At 37.5% G+C, this 27,006-nt stretch overlaps 2 protein-coding genes across 2 annotated transcripts; both read left to right on the top strand.

Annotated features, from left to right (window-relative positions):
- Nucleotides 1-11,996: 11,996 nt before the first annotated feature.
- LOC101101223 (olfactory receptor 4N5-like) lies at nucleotides 11,997-12,923 on the top strand. The gene has a single exon (XM_003987319.3). The coding sequence runs from the start codon at nucleotides 11,997-11,999 to the stop codon at nucleotides 12,921-12,923; it is 927 nt and encodes a 308-aa protein (XP_003987368.2).
- A 12,453-nt stretch (nucleotides 12,924-25,376) lies between these two features.
- LOC101096655 (olfactory receptor 4K13-like) lies at nucleotides 25,377-26,318 on the top strand. Its single transcript, XM_003987365.4, has one exon. It carries the CDS (start codon nucleotides 25,377-25,379, stop codon nucleotides 26,316-26,318), a length of 942 nt encoding a protein of 313 aa, XP_003987414.4.
- Nucleotides 26,319-27,006: the final 688 nt, after the last annotated feature.

The following is a 27,006-nucleotide window of genomic DNA, read 5'->3' as shown; positions in this document are numbered from 1 at the left end:
GCTTTTATGATCTTTAAATATGTTCCTTCTGTCCTGACTTTCTCGAGGGTTTTTATTAAGAAAGGTTGCTGAATTTTGTCAAAGGCCTTTTCTGCATCTATTGACAGGAATATATGGTTCTTATCCTTTTTTGTTAATGTGATGTATCACGTTGATTAATTTGCGACTGTTGAACCAGTCCTGCAGCCCAGGAATGAATCCCACTTGATCATGGTGAATAATTCTTTTTATATGCTGTTGAATTCGATTTGCTAGTATCTTATTGAGAATTTTTGCATCTATATTCATCAGGGATATTGGCCTGTAGTTCTCTTTTTTTACTGGGTCTTTGTCTGGTTTAGGAATCAGAGCAATACTGGGTCATAGAATGAGTCTGGAAGTTTTCCTTCCCTTTCTGTTTTTTGGAATAGCTTGAGAAGGATAGGTATTACCTCCGCTTTAAACGTCTGGTAGAACTCCTCTGGAAAGCCATCTGGTCCTGGACTCTTATTTGTTGGGAGATTTTTGATAACTGATTCAATTTCCTCGCTGGTTATGGGTCTGTTCAAGCTTTCTATTTCCTCCTGATTGAGTTTTGGAAGTGTGTGGGTGTTTAGTAATTTGTCCATTTCTTACAGGTTGTCCAGTGTGTTGGCATATAATTTTTCATAGTATTCCCTGATAATTGTTTGTATCTCTGAGGGATTGGTTTTAAGAATTCCATTTTGGGCGCCTGGGTGGCGCAGTCGGTTAAGCGTCCAACTTCAGCCAGGTCACGATCTCGCGGTCTGTGAGTTCGAGCCCCGGGTCAGGCTCTGGGCTGATCGCTCAGAGCCTGGAGCCTGTTTCCGATTCTGTGTCTCCCTCTCTCTCTGCCCCTCCCCCATTCATGCTCTGTCTCTCTCTGTCCCAAAAAATAAATAAACGTTGAAAAAAAATTAAAAAAAAAAAAAAGAGTCTCTTATGTTTTGGCTGTCTCCCATTCTAACCTTTTTTTTTTCTTCCCCTCCCCCATGGGTTTCTGTTAAGTTTCTCAGGATCCACCTAAGAGGGTAACCATATGGTATCTGTCTTTCTCTGTATGGCTTATTTCACTTAGCATAACACTCTCCAGTTCCATCCACGTTGCTACAAAGGGCCATATTTCATTCTTTCTCATTGCCACTAGTAATCCATTGTGTCTATAAACCACAATTGCTTTATCCATTCATCAGTTGATGGACATTTAGACTATTTCCATAATTTGGCTATTGTTGAGAGTGCTGCTATAAACACTGGGGTACAAGTGCCCCCATCCATCAGTATTCCTGTATCCCTTGGGTAAATTCCTAGCAGTGCTACTGCTGGGTCATAGGGTAGGTCTATTTTTAACTTTTTGAGGAACCTCCACACTGTTTTCCAGAGCGGCTGCACCAGTTTGCATTCCCACCAACAGTGCAAGAGGGTTCCCGTTTCTCCACATCCTCTCCAGCATCTATAGTCTCCTGATTTGTTCATTTTGGCCACTCTGACTGGCGTGAGGTGATATCTGAGTGTGGTTTTAATTTGCATTTCCCTGATGAGGAGCGACGTTGAGCATCTTTTTATGTGTTGTTTGCCATCCAGATGTCTTCTTTAGAGAAGTGTCTATTCATGTTTTCTGCCCATTTCTTCACGGGATTATTTGTTTTTCGGGTGTGGAGTTTGGTGAGCTCTTGATAGATTTTGGATACTAGCCCTTTGTCCGATATATCATTTGCAAGTATCTTTTCCCATTGTGTTGGCTGCCTTTTAGTTTTGTTAATTGTTTCCTTTGCTGTGCAGAAGCTTTTTATCTTCATGAGGTCCCAATAGTTCATTTTTGCTTTTAATTCCCTTGCCTTTGGGGATGTGTCAAGTAAGAAATCGCTACGGCTGAGGTCAGGGAAGTCTTTTCCTGCTTTCTCCTCTAGGGTTTTGATGGTTTCCTGTCTCACATTCAGGTCCGTTATCCATTTTGAGTTTCTTTTTGTGAATGGTGTGAGAAAGTGGTCTAGTTTCAACCTTCTGCATGTTGCTGTCCAGTTCTCCCAGCACCATTTGTTAAAGAGACTATCTTTTTTCCATTGGATATTCTTTCCTGCTTTGTCAAAGATTAGTTGGCCATACGTTTGTGGGTCTAGTAATGGTGTTTCTCTTCTATTCCGTTGGTCTATGTGTCTGTTTTTGTGCCAATACCATGCTGTCTTGATGATGACAGCTTTGTAGTAGAGGCTAAAGTCTGGGATTGTGATGGCTCCTGCTTTGGTATTCTTCTTCAAAATTACTTTGACTATTCGGGGCCTCTTGTGGTTCCATAGAAATTTTAGGATTGCTTGTTCTAGTTTCGAGAAGAATGCTGGTGCAATTTTGATTGGGATTGCATTGAATGTGTAGATAGCTTTGGGTAGTATTGACATTTTGACAATCTTTATTCTTCCAATCCATGAGCAGGGAATGTTTTTCTTTCTTTTTTTTTTTTTTTTAATTTTTTTTTTCAACGTTTATTTATTTTTGGGACAGAGAGAGACAAAGCATGAACGGGGGAGGGGCAGAGAGAGAGGGAGACACAGAATCGGAAACAGGCTCCAGGCTCCAAGCCATCAGCCCAGAGCCCGACGCGGGGCTCGAACTCACGGAGCGCGAGATCGTGACCTGGCTGAAGTCGGACGCTTAACCGACTGCGCCACCCAGGCGCCCCAATGTTTTTCCATTTCTTTATATCTTCTTCAATTTCCTCCATAAGCTTTCTATAGTTTTCAGCATACAAATCTTGTACATCTTTGGTTAAATTTATTCCTAGGTATTTTATGCTTGTGGTGCAATTGTGAATGGGATCAGTTTCTTTGTCTTTCTGTTGCTTCATTATTAGTGTATAAGAATGAAACTGATTTCTGTATATTGATTTTGTATCCTGCAACTTTGCTAAATTCATGTATCAGTTCTAGCAGACTTCTGTTGGAGTCTATCAGATTTTCCATGTATAATATCATGTCATCTGCAAAAGTGGAAGCTTAACTTCATCTTTGCCAGCTTTGATGGCTTTGATTTCCTTTTGTTGTCTGATTGCTGATACTAGGACTTCCAACACTATGTTAAACAACAGCGGTGAGAGTGGACATCCCTGTCGTGTTCCTGATCTCAGGGAAAAAGCTCTCAGTTTTTCCCCATTGAGGATGATGTTAGCTGTGGGCTTTTCATAAATGGCTTTTATGATCTTTAAATATGTTCCTTCTGTCCTGACTTTCTCGAGGGTTTTTATTAAGAAAGGTTGCTGAATTTTGTCAAAGGCCTTTTCTGCATCTATTGACAGGAATATATGGTTCTTATCCTTTTTTGTTAATGTGATGTATCACGTTGATTAATTTGCGACTGTTGAACCAGTCCTGCAGCCCAGGAATGAATCCCACTTGATCATGGTGAATAATTCTTTTTATATGCTGTTGAATTCGATTTGCTAGTATCTTATTGAGAATTTTTGCATCTATATTCATCAGGGATATTGGCCTGTAGTTCTCTTTTTTTACTGGGTCTTTGTCTGGTTTAGGAATCAGAGCAATACTGGGTCATAGAATGAGTCTGGAAGTTTTCCTTCCCTTTCTGTTTTTTGGAATAGCTTGAGAAGGATAGGTATTACCTCCGCTTTAAACGTCTGGTAGAACTCCTCTGGAAAGCCATCTGGTCCTGGACTCTTATTTGTTGGGAGATTTTTGATAACTGATTCAATTTCCTCGCTGGTTATGGGTCTGTTCAAGCTTTCTATTTCCTCCTGATTGAGTTTTGGAAGTGTGTGGGTGTTTAGTAATTTGTCCATTTCTTACAGGTTGTCCAGTGTGTTGGCATATAATTTTTCATAGTATTCCCTGATAATTGTTTGTATCTCTGAGGGATTGGTTTTAAGAATTCCATTTTGGGCGCCTGGGTGGCGCAGTCGGTTAAGCGTCCAACTTCAGCCAGGTCACGATCTCGCGGTCTGTGAGTTCGAGCCCCGGGTCAGGCTCTGGGCTGATCGCTCAGAGCCTGGAGCCTGTTTCCGATTCTGTGTCTCCCTCTCTCTCTGCCCCTCCCCCGTTCATGCTCTGTCTCTCTCTGTCCCAAAAATAAATAAACGTTGAAAAAAAAATTAAAAAAAAAAAAAAAGAATTCCATTTTCATTCATGATTTTATCCATTTGGGTCCTCTCCCTTTTCTTTTTCAGAAGCCTGGCTAGAGGTTTATCAATTTTGTTTATTTTTTCAAAAAGCCAACTCTTGGTTTCATTGATGTGTTCTATAGTTTTTTTAGATTCTATATTGTTCATTTCTGCTCCGATCTTTATTATTTCTCGTCTTCTGCTGTGTTTGGGTGTCTTTGCTGCTCTGCTTCTATTTCCTTTAGGTGTGCTGTTAGAGTTTTATTTGGGATTTTTCTTGTTTCTTGAGATAGGCCTGGATCACAATGTATTTTCCTCTCAGGACTGCCTTGGCTGCATCCCAAAGCGTTTGGATTATTGTTTTTTTTTCATTTTCGTTTGTTTCCATATATTTTTTTAATTTCTTCTCTAATTGCCTGGTTGACCCATTCATTCTTTAGTATGATGTTCTTTAACCTCCATGCTTTTAGAGGTTTTCCAGACTTTTTCCTGTGGTTGATTTCAAGCTTCATAGCATTGTGGTCTGAAAGTGTGCATGGTATGATCTCAATTCTTGTATACTTATGAAGGGCTGTTTTGTGGCCCAGTATGTGATCTATCTTGGAGAATGTTCCATGTACATTCGAGAAGAAAGTATATTCTGTTGCTTTGGGATGCAGAGTTCTAAATATATCTGTGAAGTCATCTGGTCCAATGTATCATTCAGGCCCTTGTTTCTTTATTGATCCTGTGTCTAGATGATCTATCCATTGTTGTGAGTGGGGTGTTAAAGTCCCCTGCAATGACCACATTCTTATCAATAAGGTTGCTTATGTTTGTGAGTAATTGTTTTATATATTTAGGGGCTTCCGTATTCGGTGCATAGACATTTATAATTGTTAGCTCTTCCTGATGGATAGACCCTGTAACGATTATATAATACCCTTCTTCATCTCTTGTTACAGCCTTTAATTTAAAGTCTAGTTTGTCTGATATAAGTATGGCTACTCCAGCTTTCTTTTGGCTTCCAGTAGCATGATACATAGTTCTCCATCCCCTCACTGTCAATCTGAAGGTGTCCTCAGGTCTAAAATGAGTCTCTTGTAGACAGCAAATAGATGGGTCTTGTTTTTTATCCATTCTGATACCCTATGTCTTTTGGTTGGCGCATTTGTCCGTTTACATTCAGTGTTATTATAAAAAGATAAGGGTGTAGAGTCATTGTGATGTCTGTAGGTTTTATGCTTGTAGCGATGTCTCTGGTATTTTGTCTCACAGGATCCCCACCCTTAGGATGGATCTCTTGTAGGGCTGGTTTATTGGTGACGAATTCCTTCAGTTTTTGTTTGGGAAAACCTTTATCTGTGCTTCTATTCTAAATGACAGATTTGCTGGATAAGGATTCTCAGCTGCATATTTTTTTCTGTTCATCATGTTGAAGATTTCCTGCCGTTCCTTTCTGGCCTGCCAAGTTTCAGTAGAGAGATCGGTCACGAGTCTTATAGGTCTCCCTTTATATGTTAGAGCACGTTTATTCCTAGCTGCTTTCAGAATTGTCTCTTTATCCTTGTATATTGCCAGTTTCACTATGATATGTCATGCAGAAGATAGATTCAGGTTATATCTGTAGGGAGTTCTCTTTGCCTCCTTGATTTCAATGCCTTTTTCCTTTCCCAGATCAGAGAAGTTCTCAGCTATTATTTCTTCAAGTACCCCTTCAGCACATTTCCCTCTCTCTTCCTCCTCTGGAATACCAATTATGCATAGATTATTTCTCTTTAGTGCTCACTTAGTTATCTAATTTTCCCCTCATAATCCAGAAGTTTTTTATCTCACTTTTTCTCAACTTCTTCTCTTTCCATAATTTTATCCTCTAGTTCATCTATTCTCTCCTCTGCCTCTTCAATCCGAGCTGTGGTCGTCTCCATTTTATTTCGCAGCTCATTAATAGTATATTTTACTCCTCCTGGTTTTTCCTTAGTCCCTTGATCTCTGTAGCAATAGTCTCTGCTGTGCTTTATACTGTTTTCAAGTCCAGCAACTAATTTTATGACTATTATTTTAAATTCACTTTCTGTTATATTGTTTAAATCGTTTTTGATCAGTTCGTTAGCTGTTGCTATTTCCTGGAGATTCTTTTGAGGGGAATTCTTCCGTTTCATCATTTTGGATAGTCCCTGGAGTGTTGAGGAACTGCAGGGCACTTCTCCTGTGCTGTCTTGAATAACTTGTGTTGGTGGGCGGGGCCACAGTCCGACCTGATGTCTGCCCCAGCCCACTGCCGGGGCCACAGTCAGACTGGTGTGTGCCTTCTCTTCCCCTCTCCTAGGGGCGATATTCACTGTGGGGTGGCGTGGCCCATCTGGGCTACTTGCACACTGCCAGGATTGTAGTGCTGGGGATGTGGCGTATTAGCTTGGGTGGATCAACTAGGTGCACAGGGACGGGAGGGGAAGGCTCAGCTCGCTTTTTTTGGTAGATCCACTTCAGGAGGGGCTCTGTGGCACCTGGAGGGAGTCAGGCCTGCCACCAGAGGGATGGATTCGCAGAAGCACAGTGTTGGGTGTTTGCACAGTGCAAGCAAGTTCCCTGACAGGAACTGGTTCCCTTTGGGATTTTGGCTGGGGGATGGGCGAGGGAGATGGCACTGGTGAGTGCCTTTGTTCCCCGCCAAGCTGAGCTCTGTTGTCAGGGGCTCAACAACTCTCCCTTCCATTGTGGTTGTCCTCTAGCCCTCCTGCTCTCTGAGCAGAGCTGTTAACTTATAACATTCCAGATGTTAATTCCCACTGGCTGTCAGAACACACTCCATCTGACCCCTCCACTTTTGAAAGCCAGACTCGGGGGCTCTGCTTTGCAGGGCAGGCTGTCCCTCCACTCCCCCAGTTCCCTCCCTCCAGTCCGTGTAGCACGCACCACCTCTCTGCCCTTCCTACCCTCTTCTGTGGGCCTCTCGTCTAAGCTTGACTCAGGAGAATCCCTTCTGCTAGTCTTCTTCTGGTTTTCTGGGTTATTTAGGCAGGTGTGGGTGGAATCTAAGTGATCAGCAGGATGCGGTGAGCCCAGCGTCCTCCTATGCCACCATCTTCCTCTCTCTGACTTTTAATTAATTCTAAAACATTGTGATACATTCTGAGAGGTGAGAGCCTGGGAGTTTTATAATTAACCAACAAACAAACAAACAAACAAAAACAAAATACTTTGTATTTCCAAAGATCACTCATCTCTCCTCTGCCCTCATGTTTCCTTTCTTCTCTCCCCCAACTCTTTTTGTATCTGCACATGTGGCTTTTTGGTGCAGGTATCTCTGTGATTATGGTTTCTCTGTCACTTTATCTTTTCTCCTATTTTTTTCATAGGTGTCTGCTCATTTTTTCCCTTCTGTTCTTGTGTCTTTTCCATTTATCTTATACTTCTAGCTTTCTGTCTTTCTGGAATTTCAGCTTACAGATAACCTTTCAGGAAGCAAAATGACAGATATTCAAAGTTATTTGAAGTTATTTTCCTATTATTCAAAGTTATTTTCCTATTTCCACAATAGGAAAAAACTTGCAAACAGCATTATCTCTAACTCTTTATTTCCTTTCTCTACCTTTCATCATGTCCCACTGCACCTCTGGCTGAACTGGATATAAATTTGACCTAAAGTGTATTCAACTGCATATTGTATTTTTTTAAAATTTAACTTTGTTGTCTTAATTTTAATATAACTCAGATTTATCCCATCTTCACTTTTAATGTATAACAAAGAGAGTAATTAAAGGGAGCTTTGTATGATTAAATATTTTTTTCTGTATGTAATATTCCTAAGTTGACAAATAGACCTTCCTTTTTCCAATGCAAAACACATGAACTAAATACACAAAAAAGTGAATAACTATAAATGCTATCACAATAGAGAAATTCTTGAGAGAACACATCCCTAGAAGAATTAGTGCATAAGACACCACAAAGATCTCTTATTTAAGGAGAATTATTCCTAAAAAAAAAGTTTTTTCAGCATAATATACTCTCCCTCTACCGAAATCTTTTGCTCCCAAAATATGCACATACTAACATACTTAACATTGACTTAGTCTCACTACTAACCTCTTATTAAACACCAATGCTTTCTCATCACTTACATGAATTATATGAAAAGATCTAGAATAACCTTCCCAGACTTACTACTTTCATGATGCTTAATAAACATGTGTGACAGTCCATTAACACTGTCGCTGTTAAAACGTCAAATTTAAAATGATGACATAATCCAGTGGGGTCTTAGCTGGCACATGTGTTGAACATTTTTAATCCTTAAAATGTTCTCTAATTCTGCTTGACATTCTAATTATTCCCACTGGAAGCACTCTGTATGCTTAAGATAGCTGTAAAACCCCCAAGCATACTCCCTGTTGCATCACAAATTAGAAAGCAGATTTCACAACTTACAATGTCTCATTGTAAGGACATACATTTAAGGAAACATTCTGGAATGATCACTTAATCTCCTTTTCATCACAAGGAAGAGGATGGCCCCTTGTTTGAGAGTAGCACTGGAGGCCTAAGGAGGTAAAAATTTTGGTCATTCTTCATATTAAAAAAATTGAGAGGAAGAATAGGAAAGAAGAGTCATGCTAATTGTCTGGAACATCTGCTGCCTTAAAATGCTTAAGAATAGAATAATCCTGTGAAAGAGAGAAAAGGTGAGATCTAAATTGTGACATATAGCACTTTCTACCTTGTCCCTCAAATATGCCTCCCCAAAGTCCTCCTGATGCTTAATATTATATTAAAGGGGCTGACATCTTTCACTGCATGATTATAAAGAAGTGAAAATGCCAGTATCTTAGGGAGATTTACCATCTGGATTTACATTTGAGTATCACACAAATGACTAGGTTTTCCCATGCTACTGCAGAGATAAGGGGGAGAAGAAAATTGGGAATCACAAGTCAATGTGGGTAAATGAAAGAAAGGAAGAAGATGACAAAAACAGAGCAATGAGGAAGGAAAAGCAGAAGCTCTATGGAGAGAAATTGCAAGGAAAATAAAGGAATAAAAGTTATGGCAAATGTAAAAAGACTAATTGAGAAAGTGAGTGTATAAAATAGAATTAGTAGGAAGAAAATGGGCAAATCTGAAAACTGTAGAGAAGAGCAAAAGGATATGAAAGGGGAGGGATAGAGGAGATGCTAGGAAGATGATCAGTCCCCAAAGGCTTGGCTTTGAGAGCTGGTCTAATAACATTTGGAATCTAGGCATGCTTCATGTGGTCTTTCAATGCAGTGTTTCTGCACTCTGAGAAAGCAGGGGGCATAAGCACCCTCTCTACCTGTGCAGCTTTAATGCCAGATGCATTTTTGTGTCAGTTGAAATAGCAAGGAAATTTAGAGATAATGAAAACATTCAGGTCTGTATCTTAGCCTATACTGACAATATTTCTTTGCCAATCTGACAGGAGCAAAAAACTTGTCTCTGTGAGAGTCTTTGTTTTGGGCTTTTTCCCCCTAGGATTTCATGTTATGCAGTGTAACATTCAGCTGATGCACATCTGCCCTCAATCTGTGTGATGATCACAATCTTAGAATCAGAGGAACAGAAACTATATAAATGAGAATGGGAGAAGAATGTGGATTAAAGATGTGAAGTGGGATGCAATTCTGTTAGTAACAGAGAGTAGAGGCGGATAATGGAAAAATAAAAGCAGAGGAAGAGTAGGAGACTGCAACTCTCAGAGTGCTCCCTGTGTCTTAGAATCGTCAAGCCAAAGAAGCATGAAATAACTGTAAATGAGCACTTGGAATGCACAAAACCCAAGAAGAGCAGAAGGAGCTACTGACTTACTTTCCTAAGGGTAGGTTTCCATAAGCAGAGTAAGAAATGAATATGGAGGCCAATAGGCATCTAAGTGGGTAAAAGACAGAAGGAAGGTCCTAAGCAGTAATTTGAAGGCACCAAAGATGTTTTTTTCCTATTTCCATTTGCTTATACTTAATATGTGTGAGTTTATACATATGTGAATAAGTATCTCTTTGCACAAATATGTGCCCATGTGTTTTAAATTCCTTTTGCATAATATTTGGCTGCTAGTTACAAATGTTACCAATCACATAGTACATATGTTCTCATGTTTCCTAATAGGTGTGCCCTAAAACACCAGCTTACTGCCTAAATTTCCCATGAGTTTATGGACTTTTTAAGGTTGATTTTTCTTTAATTTTTCCCCTTTTTTCCCTCTTCCTACCTTCTTTTCCTAGGGATGCTAGCAATAATTTCTGTCAAATTTCTATTGGGAAGTTTTCCTTCTCCAGTTTTCCATATCACTTTTATTGGCACATTAAAAAAAGATTTATTGAGATATAATCCACATATAAAATTTACCATTTTAAACGTATAACTCAATGGTTTTGAGTGCATTTACAGAGTTGTGAAAAAGCTTCATCATTAAACTTTTGGTTCCTTTCTCATAGCATAATGTTTTTGAGTTCACTCATATTGTAGCATGTCCCAATATGCCATTTGTTTTTCTTGCTAAACTGTATTCCATTATATCTACAGTACTTTTGAAAACTATTGCATGTAATTCAAAATCAAGGGAAATATCATTATATGTGACATTATAGTATTTTGTTAAAATTAGCAATCTTTCATTTTTTAAATCATTCATGCCAACAGTAAATAATGTACACATATCACATGAGTATTTATTAATAAAATATGGTTATACAATTATAGTAACATAAATTATGTTTCTATAAACAGAAAATAACTACAAATATAATTATAAATACAATTGTTATTTAGACAAGATTGCAGCCTGAAAAGGGGAAATACTCATGCAAGCAATATAATGACGATTTATCTGCCTAAATAAAGTAATACCCACTGATGGATGCTGATTAATAATATCCTCATCAGTTTAAACTGAGGAATACACACCTCTTATATTTCTTACTACTTGTGAGGAAAAAAAAACATTGCAAAAAATAAAAATCTTAACTGCAATTCCTTTATTTTTCTCATCTGTCAAATGAGTATATCATTCTCTATGTTCTATATTACTAATCCCAGATCTAGAATGCTTTGATTTTATTAGCTTAGATATTTAAAATGTTTTATATATTCTGATGTTTTATATGGAAATATTTGTGGAAGGGATGTCATCTGGCTATCATTCTGAGATTGGAGGAAAAAAGAGGTTATGGATATATGGTGATCAAATATAACTGGGTTAGTATTAATTAGGATTTAAGAACAAGGTGTGCAGAAGATTCAGGATGGGGACCCAACCAAGAGAGTAACTAGGGCAATAACTCTAAGTTTGGAGAATGTAGGGATCTTGTTTGAGACCCTAAACCATTTTGGAATAAAGGTGCACAAGGACACCAAAGAAGAATAAGTAAGAAACACATTTAGAAAAGAAGGCATAGAACTAGGGAGTCTATAGGAACCAAAGGAAAGAAGGACTTGCAAAAGTACTTTGGTCTGTGGGAATGAGAAGAAGTGACCAAAACCCAGCAACTAATGTAAACATTACAGAAAGTGCACCACCACTAACAATCAAACAAACAAAAAACCAACAAACCTGAAAAATTTAATAATGATTAAGTTTTGCTTTAATCAGGAAATTTCAGCTATACCTCAAGCAAAGTAGCTCAGAGTCCTAGAGGAGCACAATTACATAGAAGCAGCACGTGGTTAAATGGGAATGAGAGTGTGGTTATAAAAACAATTTCTTTTGGGGGAAATCAAGAAATGAAGGGTAGAAAGATCAGCCCAAAACACAAGACAGTTATGACCATGCATTGCTTTCAGCTAGGCAAGTCCTGGAAGTGGTAAATGATTTTATCTGAGAAGAGCTATGGAGTAGATGAAAAGGTAGTTACAACAGATGATTCTTTGTTCTTTGTTATTATGCAGAGGAGAGATGGAGAGGGAGAACAGCACAGTGGTGACAGAATTTATCCTCCTTGGTCTGACCCAGTCTCAACAGGCTCAACTTCTGGTCTTTGTGCTAGTCTTAGTTTTCTACCTCATCATTCTCCCTGGAAATCTACTCATCATCCTCACCATCAGATCAGACCCTGGCCTCACAGCCCCCCTCTACTTCTTTCTGGGCAACTTGGCTTTCCTGGATGCATCCTACTCCTTCATTGTGGCTCCCAGGATGCTGGTGGACTTCCTCTCTGAGAAGAAAATAATCTCCTACAGAGGATGTATCACTCAGCTTTTTTTCTTGCACTTTCTTGGAGTAGGGGAGATGTTCCTTCTTGTTGTGATGGCCTTTGACCGCTACATGGCCATCTGTCATCCATTACGCTATTCCACTGTCATGAGCCCTAGAGTGTGCTATGCCTTGCTGTTGGCTCTGTGGCTTGGGGGCTTTACTCATTCCATTGTGCAAGTAGCCCTTATTCTCCACTTGCCCTTCTGTGGCCCAAACCAGCTGGATAACTTCTTCTGTGATGTGCCACAGGTCATCAAGCTGGCCTGCACAGACACCTTTGTGGTGGAGCTCCTGATGGTCTCCAACAGTGGCCTGCTTACGCTGCTGTGCTTCCTGGGCCTTCTGGCCTCTTATGCTGTCATCCTCTATCGGGTGAAGGGACACACCTCTGAAGGCAAACACAAGGCTCTTTCCACATGTACCACACACATTATCATTGTGTTTCTCATGTTTGGACCTGCCATCTTCATCTACACTCGTCCCTTCAGAGCCTTCCCAGCTGACAAAGTGGTTTCCCTCTTTCACACAGTGATCTTTCCTTTGATGAACCCTGTGATTTATACTTTTCGCAACCAGGAAGTGAAAGCTTCCATGAAGAGGTTACTGAGTCATCACATGATTTGCTGAATAGAAGAATGAAATAAGCTACAAAGGAGAAAGTTCAGTTGGAATTAATTAAATCACTTATTTATTAATGCACAAGGACACCATTGCATTTTAGCAAATATTACATTTATTAAGCAATTCCAATTTTCAGGCACTATTCTAGGTATGTGAATAAGGCAGTTGAGAGTCTAGGTCTCTTGGGGTTATATTCAAGTAGATAAAAACAGATTGAGCTATTAAATTGAAAATGACCTCTAGGAAATTGTTGGATTGAGCACTGGGTGTTGTATGGAGGTGATGAACCATGGAAATCCACCTCCCAAACCAAGAGCATAGTGTACACACTGTATGTGTATATATGTAGTTCATTATACATATAATTGTAAACTATATTAAAAAAAAGAAAATGACCTCTAATATCCAAAAGAGATAGTTATCTGAAACAAATAGAAAATACTGTTATGATAGAGTTTGATTAGAGATGGGAGTTTTTGCCTATGGTAGTTAAGCAAGGTCTTGTTGAATTGTGGTTAGCTGATATCCAGATGAAACATCCATGCAATATTCTGGGGACACAAAATTCTAGGAAAAGAGGCACAAAGATCTTATAAATTGATACGTTTGAAGACCACAAAGATGAATATAGTAGCTTGTCAAATAAGTTGCTATATGTAAATAAGAATGTACTAAACAATGTACAGAAAATAGTATGATATATTCTTGGTTTTATATATATATGTGTATATATACATATATATATATATATATATATATATATATTGACAATAATGAAAAATGAAAGACACGTAATAGGACTAGTATGGATATAATTGGTATAAATTTGCTTTATTGTCTTTATATTTATTTATATTTTTTCACATTTTCTGATTCTTTTTGTTTAACTGAAAAAGACAAGTAAACAGATTCCCTCATAGAGTCTCTCATTCATCTTTTTCTGCTTTAATTCACTTAGCATAATATATTCTAGTTCCATCCACATTGTTGAAAATGGCAAGATTTCTTTTTTTGATCACCAAGTAGTATTCCATTGTGTGTATGTGCGTGTGTGTGTGTGTGCATGTGTGTGTGTGTGTGTGTATAACCTCTTCTTTATCTATTTGTAAGTTGATGGATATGTGGTATCTTTCCATAATTTGGCTATTGTTGATAGTGCTCTATAAACATTGGGTATGATGTGACCCTTCAAATCAGCATTTTTGTGTCCTTTGGATAAATACATAGCAGTGCAATTGCTGCGTCATAGGGGGGTTTATATTTTTTATTTTTTTGAGAAACCTCCATACTGTTTCCCAGAGTGGTTGCACCAGTTTGCATTCCCACCAACAGTGCAAAAGGGTTCCCCTTTCTCCATATCCTCACCACATGTTGTTTCCTGAGTTAATTTTAGTTATTCTGACAGGTGTGAGGTGTTATCTCATTGTGGTTTTGATTTGTATTTCCCTGGTGATGAGTGATGTTGAGCATCTTTTCATGTGTCTGTTAGCCATCTACATATCTTCTTTGGAAAAGTGTCTATTCATGTCTTCTGCCCATTTCGTCATTGGAGTATTTGTTTTTTTTGGTGTTCAGTTTGGTAACTTCTTCATACATTTTGGTTACTAACCCTTATCTAATATGTCATTTGTAAATATCTTCTCCCATTCTGTCGATTGCCTTTTTAGTTTTGTTGATTGATTCCGTCAACATACAGAAGCTTTTCATCTTGATGAGGTCCCAATAGTTCATTTGCTTTTGTTTCCCTTGCCTCAGGAGACATATCTAGTAAGAAGTTACTGTGGCTGAGGTCAGAGAGGTTGCTGCCTGTTTTCTCCTGTAGGATTTTGATTGTTTCTTTTTTCACATTTAGGAATTTCATACATTTTGATTTTTTTGTGTGTATGGTGTAAGAAAGTGGTCCAATTTCATTCTTCTGCAAATCACTGTCCAGTTTTCCCAGCACCATTTTCTGAAGTGACTGTCTTTTTTGCATTGGATACTCTTTCTTGCTTTGTTGAAGATTAGCTGGCCATACATTTATGGGTCCATTTCTGTATTCTCTATTCTGGTCCATTAATATATGTGTTTATTTTTGTGGCAGTACCATACTGTCTTGATGATTACAGCTTTGTAAAACAGCTTAAAGTCTGGAAATGTGATGCCTCCAGTTTTCCTTTGATTTTTCAACATTACTTTGGCTATTTGGGGTCTTTTCTAGTTCCCTAAAATTTTAGGATTGTTTGTTCTAGCTCTGTGAAGAATGCTGGTGTTATTTTGATAGGAATTACATTTGATGTGTAGATTGCTTTGCGTAGTATCGACATTTTAACAATGTACGTTCTTCTGATCCATAAGCATGGAATGCTTTAACATTTCTTTGTGTTTTCAATTTCTCTCATGAGCTTTCTATAATTTTCAGCATACAGATATTTCACCTCTTTGATTAGGTTTAGTCCTAGGTATGTTATTGTTTTGGGTGAAATTTGGGATCGATTGCTTGATTTCTCTTTCTGCTGCTTCATTATTGGTGTATACAGATGCAACCAATTTCTGCATGTTGATTTTACATCATGCAACTTTGATGAATTCAATTATCACTTCTAGCGTTTTTTGGTGAAATATTTTTGGTTTTCCATGTAGAGTATCACATCATGTCATCTGCAAAGTGTCAAAGTTTAACTTCTTCTTTGCAAATTTGGATGGCTTTTATTTATTTTTATTTTCTGATTGCCGAGGAAAGGACTTCCAGTACTATATAGAACAATAGTGGTAAGAGAGGACATCCCTGTCATGTTCCTGACCTCATGAGGAAAGCTTTCTATTTTCCCCATTAAGGATGATATTTGCTGTGGGCCTTTCATAATGGCTTTTATGATGTTGAAGTATGTTCCTTCTACCCCTTTTTTCTTGAGGGTTTTTATCAAGAAAGAATGCTGTATTTTATCAAATGTTTTTTTCTGCATCTATTATAAGGACATTTGTTTGTTTATTTGAACAAATTATAGATGAGAATTTCTCTAATCTGGGGAAGGAAACAGGCATTCAAGTCCAAGAGGCGCAGAGAATTACTTTCAAAACCAACAAAAACAATGAACACCATGACATATTATAATGAAACTTGCAACATATAAATATAAAAAGAAAATTCTAAAAGTAGCTAGGAACAAAGTGTCCTTAACCTAACAATGGTTGACTCATAAGTTAAGTAGCAGATATCTCCATTGGAATTTGGCAAGCCAGAAGGGAGTGGCAGAAAATATTCAATGTGCTGAACAGGAAAAATATGCAGCCAAGAATTCTTTATCCAGCAAGGCTCTCACTCAGAATAGAAGGAGAGAGAAAGACTTTCCAGACAAATAAAAACTAAAGGAGTTCATGACCACTAAACTAGTCCTGCAAGAAATTTTAGGGGGCTCTCTGAGTGAAGAAAAAAAAACAGACCAATGCAGCAAAGACTACAAAGACCAGAGAACATCACCAAAAACACCATTTCCACATAACACAATGGTACTAAATTCAAATCTTTCAATAATTACTCCGAATGTAAATGGTCTAAATGCTCCAATCCAAAGGCATAGGGAAGGGGGACCTGGGTGGCTCAATTGGTTAGCATCCAACTTGCCTCAGTTCATTATCTCGTGGTTCTTGAGTACGAGCCCTGTGTTAGGCTCTGTGCTGACAACTCAGAGGCTGGAACCTGCTTTGGATTCTGTATCTTCCTCTCTATCTGCCCCTCCCCTACTCTCACTTGGTCTTTCAAAAATAAATAAGCATTTAAAAAATTTAAAAAAATATGATATCACAATGAATTAAAAAAACAAATATCTATCAATATGCTGCCTACAGGAGACTCATTTTAGACCTAAAGACACCTGCAGATTGAAAGTCAGGGGATGGAGAATCATGTATCATTGTAATGGACTTCAAAAGAAGGCCAGAGTAGCCATACTTATATCAGACAACCTAGATTTTAAAACAAAGACTGTAACAAGTGGAAAAGAAAGGCATTATATCATAATTAAGAGGTCTATCCATTAAGAAGATGTAACAATTGTAAATATATATACCCCCAACTTGGAGATATTCACATATATAAATCAATCACAAACATAAAAAAACCCATTGATAATAATACCGTCATAGTAGATTTTAAACCAACTTACAGTAATGGACAGATCATCCAAACAGAAAATCAGCAAGGAAACAATGGCTTTGAATAACAACTGAAGCAGATGGAGTTAGCAGATATATTCAGAACATTTCATCCAAAAGCAGCAGAATACACATTCTTCTTGAGTGTACATGGAATATTCTCCAGAATAGATCACATACTAGGTCAAAAATCAGCCCTCAACAGGTACAAAAAGACTGAAATCATACTATGCATATTTCAAATCATAATGCTATGAAACTTGAAATCATCACAAGAAAAAATTTGGAAAGCACTACAATACATTGAGGTTAAGGAACATTCTACTAAAGAATGAATGGGTTAACCAGGAAATTAAAGTATAAATAAAAAATAACATGGAAGCAAATGAAAATGAAAACACGTCATCCAAACACTTGGGATGCATTAAGTCCAGGTGTAAGAGGCAAATACATTGCAATTCAGGCCTATTTGAAGAAGCAAAAAGGGTCCCAAATACACAATGTAAACTTACAATTAAAGGAGCTAGAAAAGGAGCAGCAAATCAAGCCCAAAGCCAGCAGAAAAGGGAGATAATAAAGATTAGAACAGAAACAAATAATATAGATACAAAAAAACAAGAAGAGATCAATGAAATAAAAAACTGGTTTTTGAAAAAGTAAACACAATTGAGAAACACAATGCCAGACTTATCAAAAAAGAGGACCCAAATAGGTAAAATCATGAATAATGAGATCACAACCAACAGCACAAAAATTCAAACAATCAAAAGAGACTATGATGAAAAATTATATACTGACAAACTGGACAAGATGAAGAAATGGACAAATTCCTAGATACACACTAAAACTCAAACAGGAAGAACAGAAAAATTTGTTGTGGCTTTAATGTTAATTTTAGGGCCACAAATACATACTGCACAATTGTAATGTACCACAGTCCAACTGCAATACATGGGTGACACTCATGGACCACAGTTAGTGATACAAATATCACATTAGTGAAACTTCCATTTCCTTCCATTTACCTTCTCCCCACTCTGGTGTTGGTGCTGTTTTAGATTAACGTCTGCCGTTATCTACTGAGATAACACATTCAACAAGGTATTGTTATTACTTTCACTGTGTATGGTCATTTACCTTGTAGAGACATTTATGGAATGGAAATTGTTTTTAATCTCTTCCTGTTTCATTTTGTATAGCTATCGCTCCATGTTCACTAATGTTTTCTTCTTCACTGACATCTCTGCAAGTAATACCATCCAGTGCATTTTTTCAGCCGAGAAGTAGAATAGTTCAATTCCATATTTCAATTTAGATTTAAAAAATTCTACTGTGGCCCTACTTAACCATTGTAGTGCAGCAGTACTACCTCTTCTGATGACCAAGGTAAATTACTCACAAGATAGTGACACCTTTCATTGCCATGATGTCTCTGGGAAAGAAAAACATAAAGTGATTGAGTGGCAGTGAAGCTTGAGGTTAATAGAAATCTTACTTCATCACTGGTGAAAGCATATCCCAGAACTTCTGGAACTAGAGAGCCTGAAGCTGTGGGAAAAGAAAGCATAAATTCTACAAGTGTTTTATAGGGTTTGAAGACATACAGAGAATATCCGTGTTCTTAACCCTACAGATTCTGTTTACTGGGAACAAAATTACATCTAATGTCATTAAATAAGAGTATACACTACATCCTAGAGGATGCCATCTCAAGATACCAGGATACAATCTAAACACCGTGATGCTCAAAGTCAATCTTAATATAAAATGATGCAGGGCATGATGGACATCTACATCTCCATAGTCAATTGAACCTCCATGGTCAGATGGTCCATACCTATGGGGTTTAGTAGAATGTCAGTGGCTAATTTCCAACTCATGCATAGTTCTCTGCTGCACATGGCATACACATGCTATGATCCTGTGAAACTACATTATGACTCTCCTATTAGAATATGAAAAAAAACTAATGAATGTTTTATTTCTCAGGAGAGATAACTTTAATACTGTATGATTAACCTGGATAAATGGCCCTAGTGGTAAGGCTACTTTTACTTTGTTCTAGATCTGATAAGATGCCTCCCCTGAACTAAGTTTACAAAACTGAAAACTTCATGTCAATCAATAAATAAGTATTATATACAAGTTGGAATATACTGCCTCTAAAACTTGGAGAGGACTACCAGACATTATGCTTTCTTCTTAGTGGCACAGCGATGGTACAAGATGCAATACTTTAACTTTTAAGGAGATGCCTCAGCATCCTTGCCCTAGATAAACTCTCCAAAATTTCACAAATGTGGCAAGACCCTGCCATCTTAAATGATAATGGTTTTTGTCCTCACACTTGACTCATCACAGTGGCTTAATCTGGGAAGAAAAAAAGTTGTTTTTCTCATGCCCTATCTTAGGAATATTGAAAATTTCACTTAACTTCCCTTTAAATGTACATCACATGTCCTTGACCTAAATTTTTGGTCTGCCTTTAATCAGCCATGATTACAATGTTATAATTAAATTAGAGCTTTTGTTTTCTAGTGTAAAACAATTATAGCATCTTAGTCCAATGTATGTGTAGCAGTGCCACACTATCAACGGAGACTCCAAAACCCTATATGTATGTTCATTTTTAAATAATTTCTCCCAAAATGTTTGTAAAAATTCCTCACACATTTATACTCCAGAAAGACTAAATAATAAAAGGATGTGTGCCATTATAGTCCCATTTTCCTTCCAATCCATCCTTTTTCCATTCTATAAATTTTCTCTTATTACAGGAAGCCCTGATTCATGAAGACTGCATTTCCAGCACCCTAGCATTTCTTGACCTTAGATGGTTACAAATGGATATCACTGTTAGATTAATATAGGGTGGGAGGAAAAGAAAATGAAGAATACACACACACACACACACACACACACACACACACACACACTCTGCCTTAGCCCAAATATCCGCAGTAGTTCTCTGGCTCATTCTAGAACTCAGCAACACTTCCATGGCTCTAACTCTCCTCGTGAAATTGGCCACTACATTTCCCACCTTTGTATATAAGCCGTTATACTCAGAATAATCATCTCCCAAAGAGGTCCACACCCTAATACTGGAACTTGTGAATATGTCACCTTACATGGTAAATTGAACTTTGACAATATGATTATTTATAAACCTTGAAATAGGGAGGTTATCCTAGTTAATGTGGGCGGCCTCAATGAAATGCATGAGTGTTTAAAAGCATTGAACTCTTCATGGATCTAGAGAAAGAAAAAAGAAATCCAGAAAGGGTGGATCTTGAGGAGGATTTGATTCAATATTTCTGGCTTTGAAGAGGAAGAAGATACGACCAAAGAATATAGGCAATGTATAGAAAGTGAAAATAATGTCTGACAAAGATCAGCAAGGAAGTGGAAATGTTATTCTACAAACACCTGGAACTAAAGTTGGCCCTCAGCCAGGCTGAGTCTGGGAGTAGTTTCTTCCCCAAAGCCAATAAGGAATATCGTCCTGCCAACAACTTCATTGTATCCCAGAGAGAAAAAAGTTGGATTTCAGACTTATCCAACTACAAGGTAAGAAATTTGGGTTGGATGAAGCTTCTAGTTTTGGGGAAATTTTTTGAGGGAGAAGAAGAAAATGAATACATGTCATTACCCTGGGGCTGTGGTAAGACTGTGTCTTCTCTTGCCCCTCCAGATTGGATTTGGTGGTAGATTCCATTCGATGTTCATCTTTGGTTTCCCCGAACATTTCCTATTAGCATCTCAGCCTTCATGTCACTAGTTTAATTAATTAAACTCCTCCTGCTTTATATATGTTTAACTGATAGCACTGAACTGTAAATATTTATGGCACTTAATGTTAGTATAACAACACTATTGCAATAAGACCTAAGGAAATATGGAGTTGAGGATAGGCAAAGTACTTGACTCTATCAGAAGTCAGGTCCTCTAAAGAATTTTCCCCAGTAGCTGCCTGTTAATACTGTTTACTTTCATGTTATTTGCCACTTCTGTCACATGGCAGGCTTCACAATGCCACTTAATGAATTCAGACATTTGTTTTGAATGAGGAATGGGGGAAGACTACTCAGTGGAGTCTCTTACACTGTCTGTATTTACTGCTAAACTGGTGAGGAAAATTAAACAGTGATTGCTACAGTATAGTGAGATGCAGCTTTGTGGACAGGGTTGGAGACTCCATGGAAGTTTATAGACACCCATCCCACAAAATGAGCTTTGGGGGCACCTGGGTGACTCAGACAGGCCACTGACTCCTGATTTTGGCTCATGTCATTATCTCACAGTTGTAAGATCAAGTCCCACATTGGAGTCTGTGCTAAGCATGCAACCTACTTGGGATTCTCTCTATCCCTCTCTCTCTGCACCTCACCTGCTCCTGCTTGCTCTCTCAAAATAAATAAATAAACTATAAAAAAATAAGAAAATGATCTTTAATTTTCAAGAAAGAAGGAAGGGTCATGTTTGGGAAACTAACAAATTCTGCTATATCCAGTTTTCATCAATGTTATTCAACATTACTGTCACCTTTTAGTTAATGGAATAAGGCACAGGAAATGTATAAGAAGAAAAAAAAAGTTATTAATGCCTGTAGATCATTTTACCAGTACCTTCAAGAAAATAGGACACTGAACTGGCAAAAAAAAAAATGACAAAGAGATTTCCACAATGATACCATGTACCACATAAATATATAATAAATGGAAACAAGAGCAATAAAACCAATTATGTTAAAGAAAAAGATCATAGAATAGGAAAGTAGGAAATATGCAAAATTACATTGAACAAAAAATATATTACCAAGATTAGAAGATTAGAATGTATTGTATCATAAAAGTAAGCAGACATTTAGAACGACATAAAATCCTTCTGGATGAAAGACTCAATTTTGTAATTCCGTTCATTTTTTTCTACTTTTCTTATAGGTTTAATACTGTGATATTAAAATACCAATGGAATTTGTTTTAACTTTAGAAAATATATTTATTTAATTCAGAATAAAAATATATAAGAATAAGCAAGAACACTCTGAATGAATAAAGCAATGACAACAGATTTGCCCTTCCATACATTAAATACACTGTAAACTAATGACTAGTAAAGTAAGTAGTAACACCACAAAAATTATCCAGGAAAACAAAACAGGAAATGAGTACTCCCAAAGAAGAGCCTGATTTATGAGCAAATCTGAAAGGTAATAAAGAAAGCATAACAAATTCTTAGTGGAATGAATTATTATTTAATTGGAATGATGAAATTTATTTCACATTATTTCTGAAAAGTTCAGAAAGATTGGATTTATGTGAAAATCTCAGCCTTAATACAATGTAAAATAAAAATAATCTAGATCATTTATATTTTTCCTAAATATCACATTTATGAATGCTTTTTGTAGAAAACAAACTACTACAAAAGAAAGAACATCATATAAAATTCTCATTATTCAACTCTAGTCCTATCTCTCCACTGCCTGAGTATGGATTATTGCCTTTAAAGTATTATCAATTTTATAGATGAAAAATGGTATCTTCTTTCTGCAATGTGAAAAGTCTTTTTTAACAATCCTAATTACTTTCTTACTACTGGTCTCTGAGGAATCTAAAACAATCAAATGAGTTCTCTCCTTTGTACCTCCTACCAAGAGATACACTTATATATTGCTGTCTTTTGAAGTCCAGAGAAGAAAATAAGTCACTGGATGATGAAGATTAAGCATCCATTTCATACTGATGTTACCTCTGAAGTCCAAGTGCAAACTGGTAGGTTACATAATCTTGACATGCTACTCTATCTACATACCACATCAATCACATTATTCTCACTAATAACATTAAATGTATTCATAAGTGTTAAAAACAGTGCCAAAATTAAACTGAGAGGAAGGCTCAATGGATTTCAAAAATTAATCTAGAACAAACATAACTTGCTACGATTGGAAAAAAATACAAAAATCAGAAAACACTATACCAATGATTATTGGAAATTAGATTATAATAGCAGTCCAAGCCAATAAATTATTCTTAGACTAAAGAAATCTGGGTATATTCAAATTCTTCCATTATACTTATCAGTTTGAATGATTTTTTTCTTTAAATTATAGCAGAAATATTGAGAAAGTGCCTTTGTTGTTTCAGAAATGCAATTATTTTTAAAAGAGACAAATGATAGAAATGTGAGGATAGAACGCCTGATTCAGAGCTTTAAAAATCATAGAATGCCACCACTCATAAAATATTGATGCCATCATTATACTTGTTATGGATTGCTAGAAAAGCTTATGAGGAAATTCAACTTTCCTATGGTAACAGTCTGAAAATGGCCAAATAGTTAAAACACTGAGATAGCATCTTGTCTAGGACTCTGTCTTTGCCACACCACGTGCACCTGCAAGTAAACCTATTATGTGCTTCAGGGAAACACAGAAAGTCCAGGGGCTATAGTGCAGATGAGATCATTGTTCTACAGTTAAGAGTACAAGGCACAAAGAAGAAATACAGATTCACATCTGTGAATGAGAACTATCAAAGATGTGCACTTCCTGTTTCATTACCTTCTGAAAGAAGGACGTTTTTATGCTACTTTGGATGATAGTGTCAAACATAATGGAAAATTATGGGCCATTACAAGAACTGTGTGTCTTAGTGATAGTAACCATGCAGAGAAAAGAGCATATGATTAAGTATTCACTATGGTTACCCAGATATACAATTTTAAAATTTTCAACTATGTAACTAAAAGATTACATGTATCCCCAAATCACGTATATTCTTTTTTGTTGTTGTTGGTGGTGACAGTCTGTATTAGCCTTTGGTCTAGGTTCTCATAAAAGCAAGGAAAAGACTGAAGATGAACAACTTGCCTGAAATAAGACTTGAAAAAAAAGAGCTAAAATCACCCAAACAAGGAGGGTCTTAACCAGGTGAATTTATATAGAATGAGCACTGACCTATTCCCTTTATTTGTGTGTCTTTTTTAAAAGTTTATTTAGCTTGCCTGAATCCACCTGAGTCAGCAACATATCTCTGACTTTTTTTCCATCTTTGACAAAGTCAGAGATTGAAAGAACTTTAAGGGAAATAATTGTGAGGAAGGATAGATCCAAGGAGGCTAAGTAACCCAAGATACTACTCCTTTCAAAGAATATATCACATTTGCTAAGTGAAATAAGCCATACAGAGAAAGACAGATACCATATGGTTTCACTCTTATGTGGACCCTGAGAAACTTAACAGGAACCCATGGGGGAGGGGAAGGAAAAAAAAAACAGGTTAGAGTGGGAGAGAGCCAAAGCATAAGAGACTGTTAAAAACTGAGAACAAACTGAAGGTTGATGGGGGGTGGGAGGGAGGAGAGGGTGGGTGATGGGTATTGAGGAGGGCACCTTTTGGGATGAGCACTGGGTGTTGTATGGAAACCAATTTGTCAATAAATTTCATATAAAAAAATAAAAATAAAGTGTTGTTAAATCATATTTACAAAGGTAAATGATTCACCTTAGTCTTTACCCCTCACTAATGGGGGAAAGTGGAACAAGATTTATATACTTATATCTGTGAAATCATATGACCTAGAAAGAATATCAGATAAAAATTGATCTTTGTTCATGTTTGCAACAACTGGAGAAGAATGCACAGTTGGGACACACTTTATGTCTGATCACGTGAACTGAAGAGTCTGGCAACGTGTAGATGAGTATCTGTGGTTTTGAGAGTCTAGTCTAAATAACTTAATCTTTCCTCAGTAATTGGGTTTGATCTCAGGTAATGAGATAACTGTCTCCACATGCAACTTTCTATCAACAATATGCTCATGGTCTATAATCAGTTCTTTTCAAGAATCATAATGCACTTCATACAATTTCAGCAATATTTATGGCAAATTTTTACTGCCTTTTGAGAATTTCATAAAAATGTGTCAGTAAATGCACCTCCTGCAAGTGATAAAAATAACTTTTGCTGATGCCTTCCAAAGTCTTCTCTATTATTCTAGTAACTTATGAATTCACACAGTCTGCTCTACAGCTGAACAAGGGAGAGGTTTTCTCAAATACCTAACTGACCTTGCCCCTATTAATCAACACACACATTTCATTTAGTAGGCTCAATACCTTCCACTATCAACTGTCATGCGGTCCTGTGAAATATATCCTGCTAAATATCTATAAGTAGTCATCGTGTCATACATTTGTTTGCCTGCATAAGAGACAGGATGGAAATAAAGGCAAGGTTTACAGACTTGCCAGTCCCTATGACATCCTGTGTGCTTTTCCCTCCTCTAGGCAACTTCTGAAATTCATTACAAGGATGAATGGATCTCCTGAACAACAGATCAAGTGTGTCTGAGTTCATCTTGTTGGGACTTTCCACTTCTCGAGAAATTCAAATATTCTTTTTTGCAGTCTTCTTCCTTGTCTATGTAGCCATCATAGTAGGAAACCTCCTCATTGTGATCTCTGTGATAGTTGATACGCATCTTCACTCCCCCATGTATTTCTTTCTGGCAAATTTGTCATTTTTTGATTTATGTCTTTCTTCTGTTACAACTCCCAAAGTGATTGCAGACCTCCTTAGAAAACGCAAGACCATCTCCCTGTGGGGCTGCATGGCTCAGATGTTTTTTGTGCACTTCTTTGGGGGTGGAGAGATGTCTCTTCTGATAGCTATGGCCATAGACAGGTATGTTGCCATATGCAAGCCCTTGCAGTATCAGACCATCATGAATCACAGGGTGCTCATCGGGTTTCTGCTGCTCTCATGGGCAATTGGGTCCATCCATACCACAAGCCAGATGGTTTTCATGGTAGGTTTACCCTTCTGTGGTCCCAATGTTGTGGACAGCATTTTTTGTGACCTTCCCCTGGTCATCAAGCTTGCCTGCACTGAGACCTATATCCTAGAGCTCTTGGTGATTGCAAATAGTGGACTCCTGTCCCTGATCTGCTTCATTCTCCTGCTCATATCCTACATTGTCATGCTGGTCACCATCTGGCAGCACTCCTCCAGTGCATCCTCTAAGGCAGTTTCCACACTGTCTGCTCACATCACTGTGGTCACTCTCTTCTTTGGCCCCACTATCTTCATCTATGTTTTTCCGTTCAAGAGTTACTCTGCAGATAAGTTTCTTTCTGTTTTTTACTCTATAATCACTCCCCTCCTTAATCCAATTATTTATACTCTGAGGAATCAAGAAATGAAAGCAGCCATTAAGAGACTCACAAGCTATCATATTGGTTCCTGGCTCACTTTCTAAATAAGTCTGTAACAACTGATTGTTTTGTGTTGTCTGCTATTTGGGGTTTTGAATCTTAAATACTTAGCAGAAAAATTAAAATAAAATATTAAATAGTATCAACTATCTTCCCTCAGAATTAATGGAATATTTAAGATCAGTTTTATTAAAAATCTAATGGAAAATATTCATAGAACAGATTCAATACATAAATAAGTGTGCACTCATCATTTCCTTTTACTTCCTTATCCTAGAATTCAGGGAAACAACCCTGATCAATGTTTAAAGTATCTAATCATATATCTTTTTTCAAAAGCTCTATAAATTTGCAATGGCTTAGTATATAAAAATATGTTTAGTTTCAATTTTTATTTATAAAGTTGTATTTTTGGAGTTGAGAAGATGGTGGCGTAGGACGATGCTGGGCTCACCGCGTCCTGCTGATCACTTAGATTCCACCCACACCTGCCTAAATAACCAAGAAAACCACCAGAAGACTAGCAGAATGGACTCTCTGGAGCCAAGCATAGACAAGAGGCCCATGGAAGAGGGTAGGAAGGGTGGAGAGGCGGGTGCACTACACGGACTGGTGGGAGGGAGCCAGGGTGGTAGAGTGGCAACCACCCTGGCAAGACAGAGCACCCGAGTCTGACTTGCAACAGCAGAGGGGCTGGACTGCATGAGTTCTGACAGCCAGCGGGACTTAACA

Source organism: Felis catus, chromosome B3 (genome assembly GCF_018350175.1).
Source record: "Felis catus isolate Fca126 chromosome B3, F.catus_Fca126_mat1.0, whole genome shotgun sequence".
In the NCBI taxonomy this organism is placed as follows: Eukaryota; Metazoa; Chordata; class Mammalia; order Carnivora; family Felidae; genus Felis; species Felis catus.
This window is presented reverse-complemented; position numbering and strand designations above follow the sequence as displayed.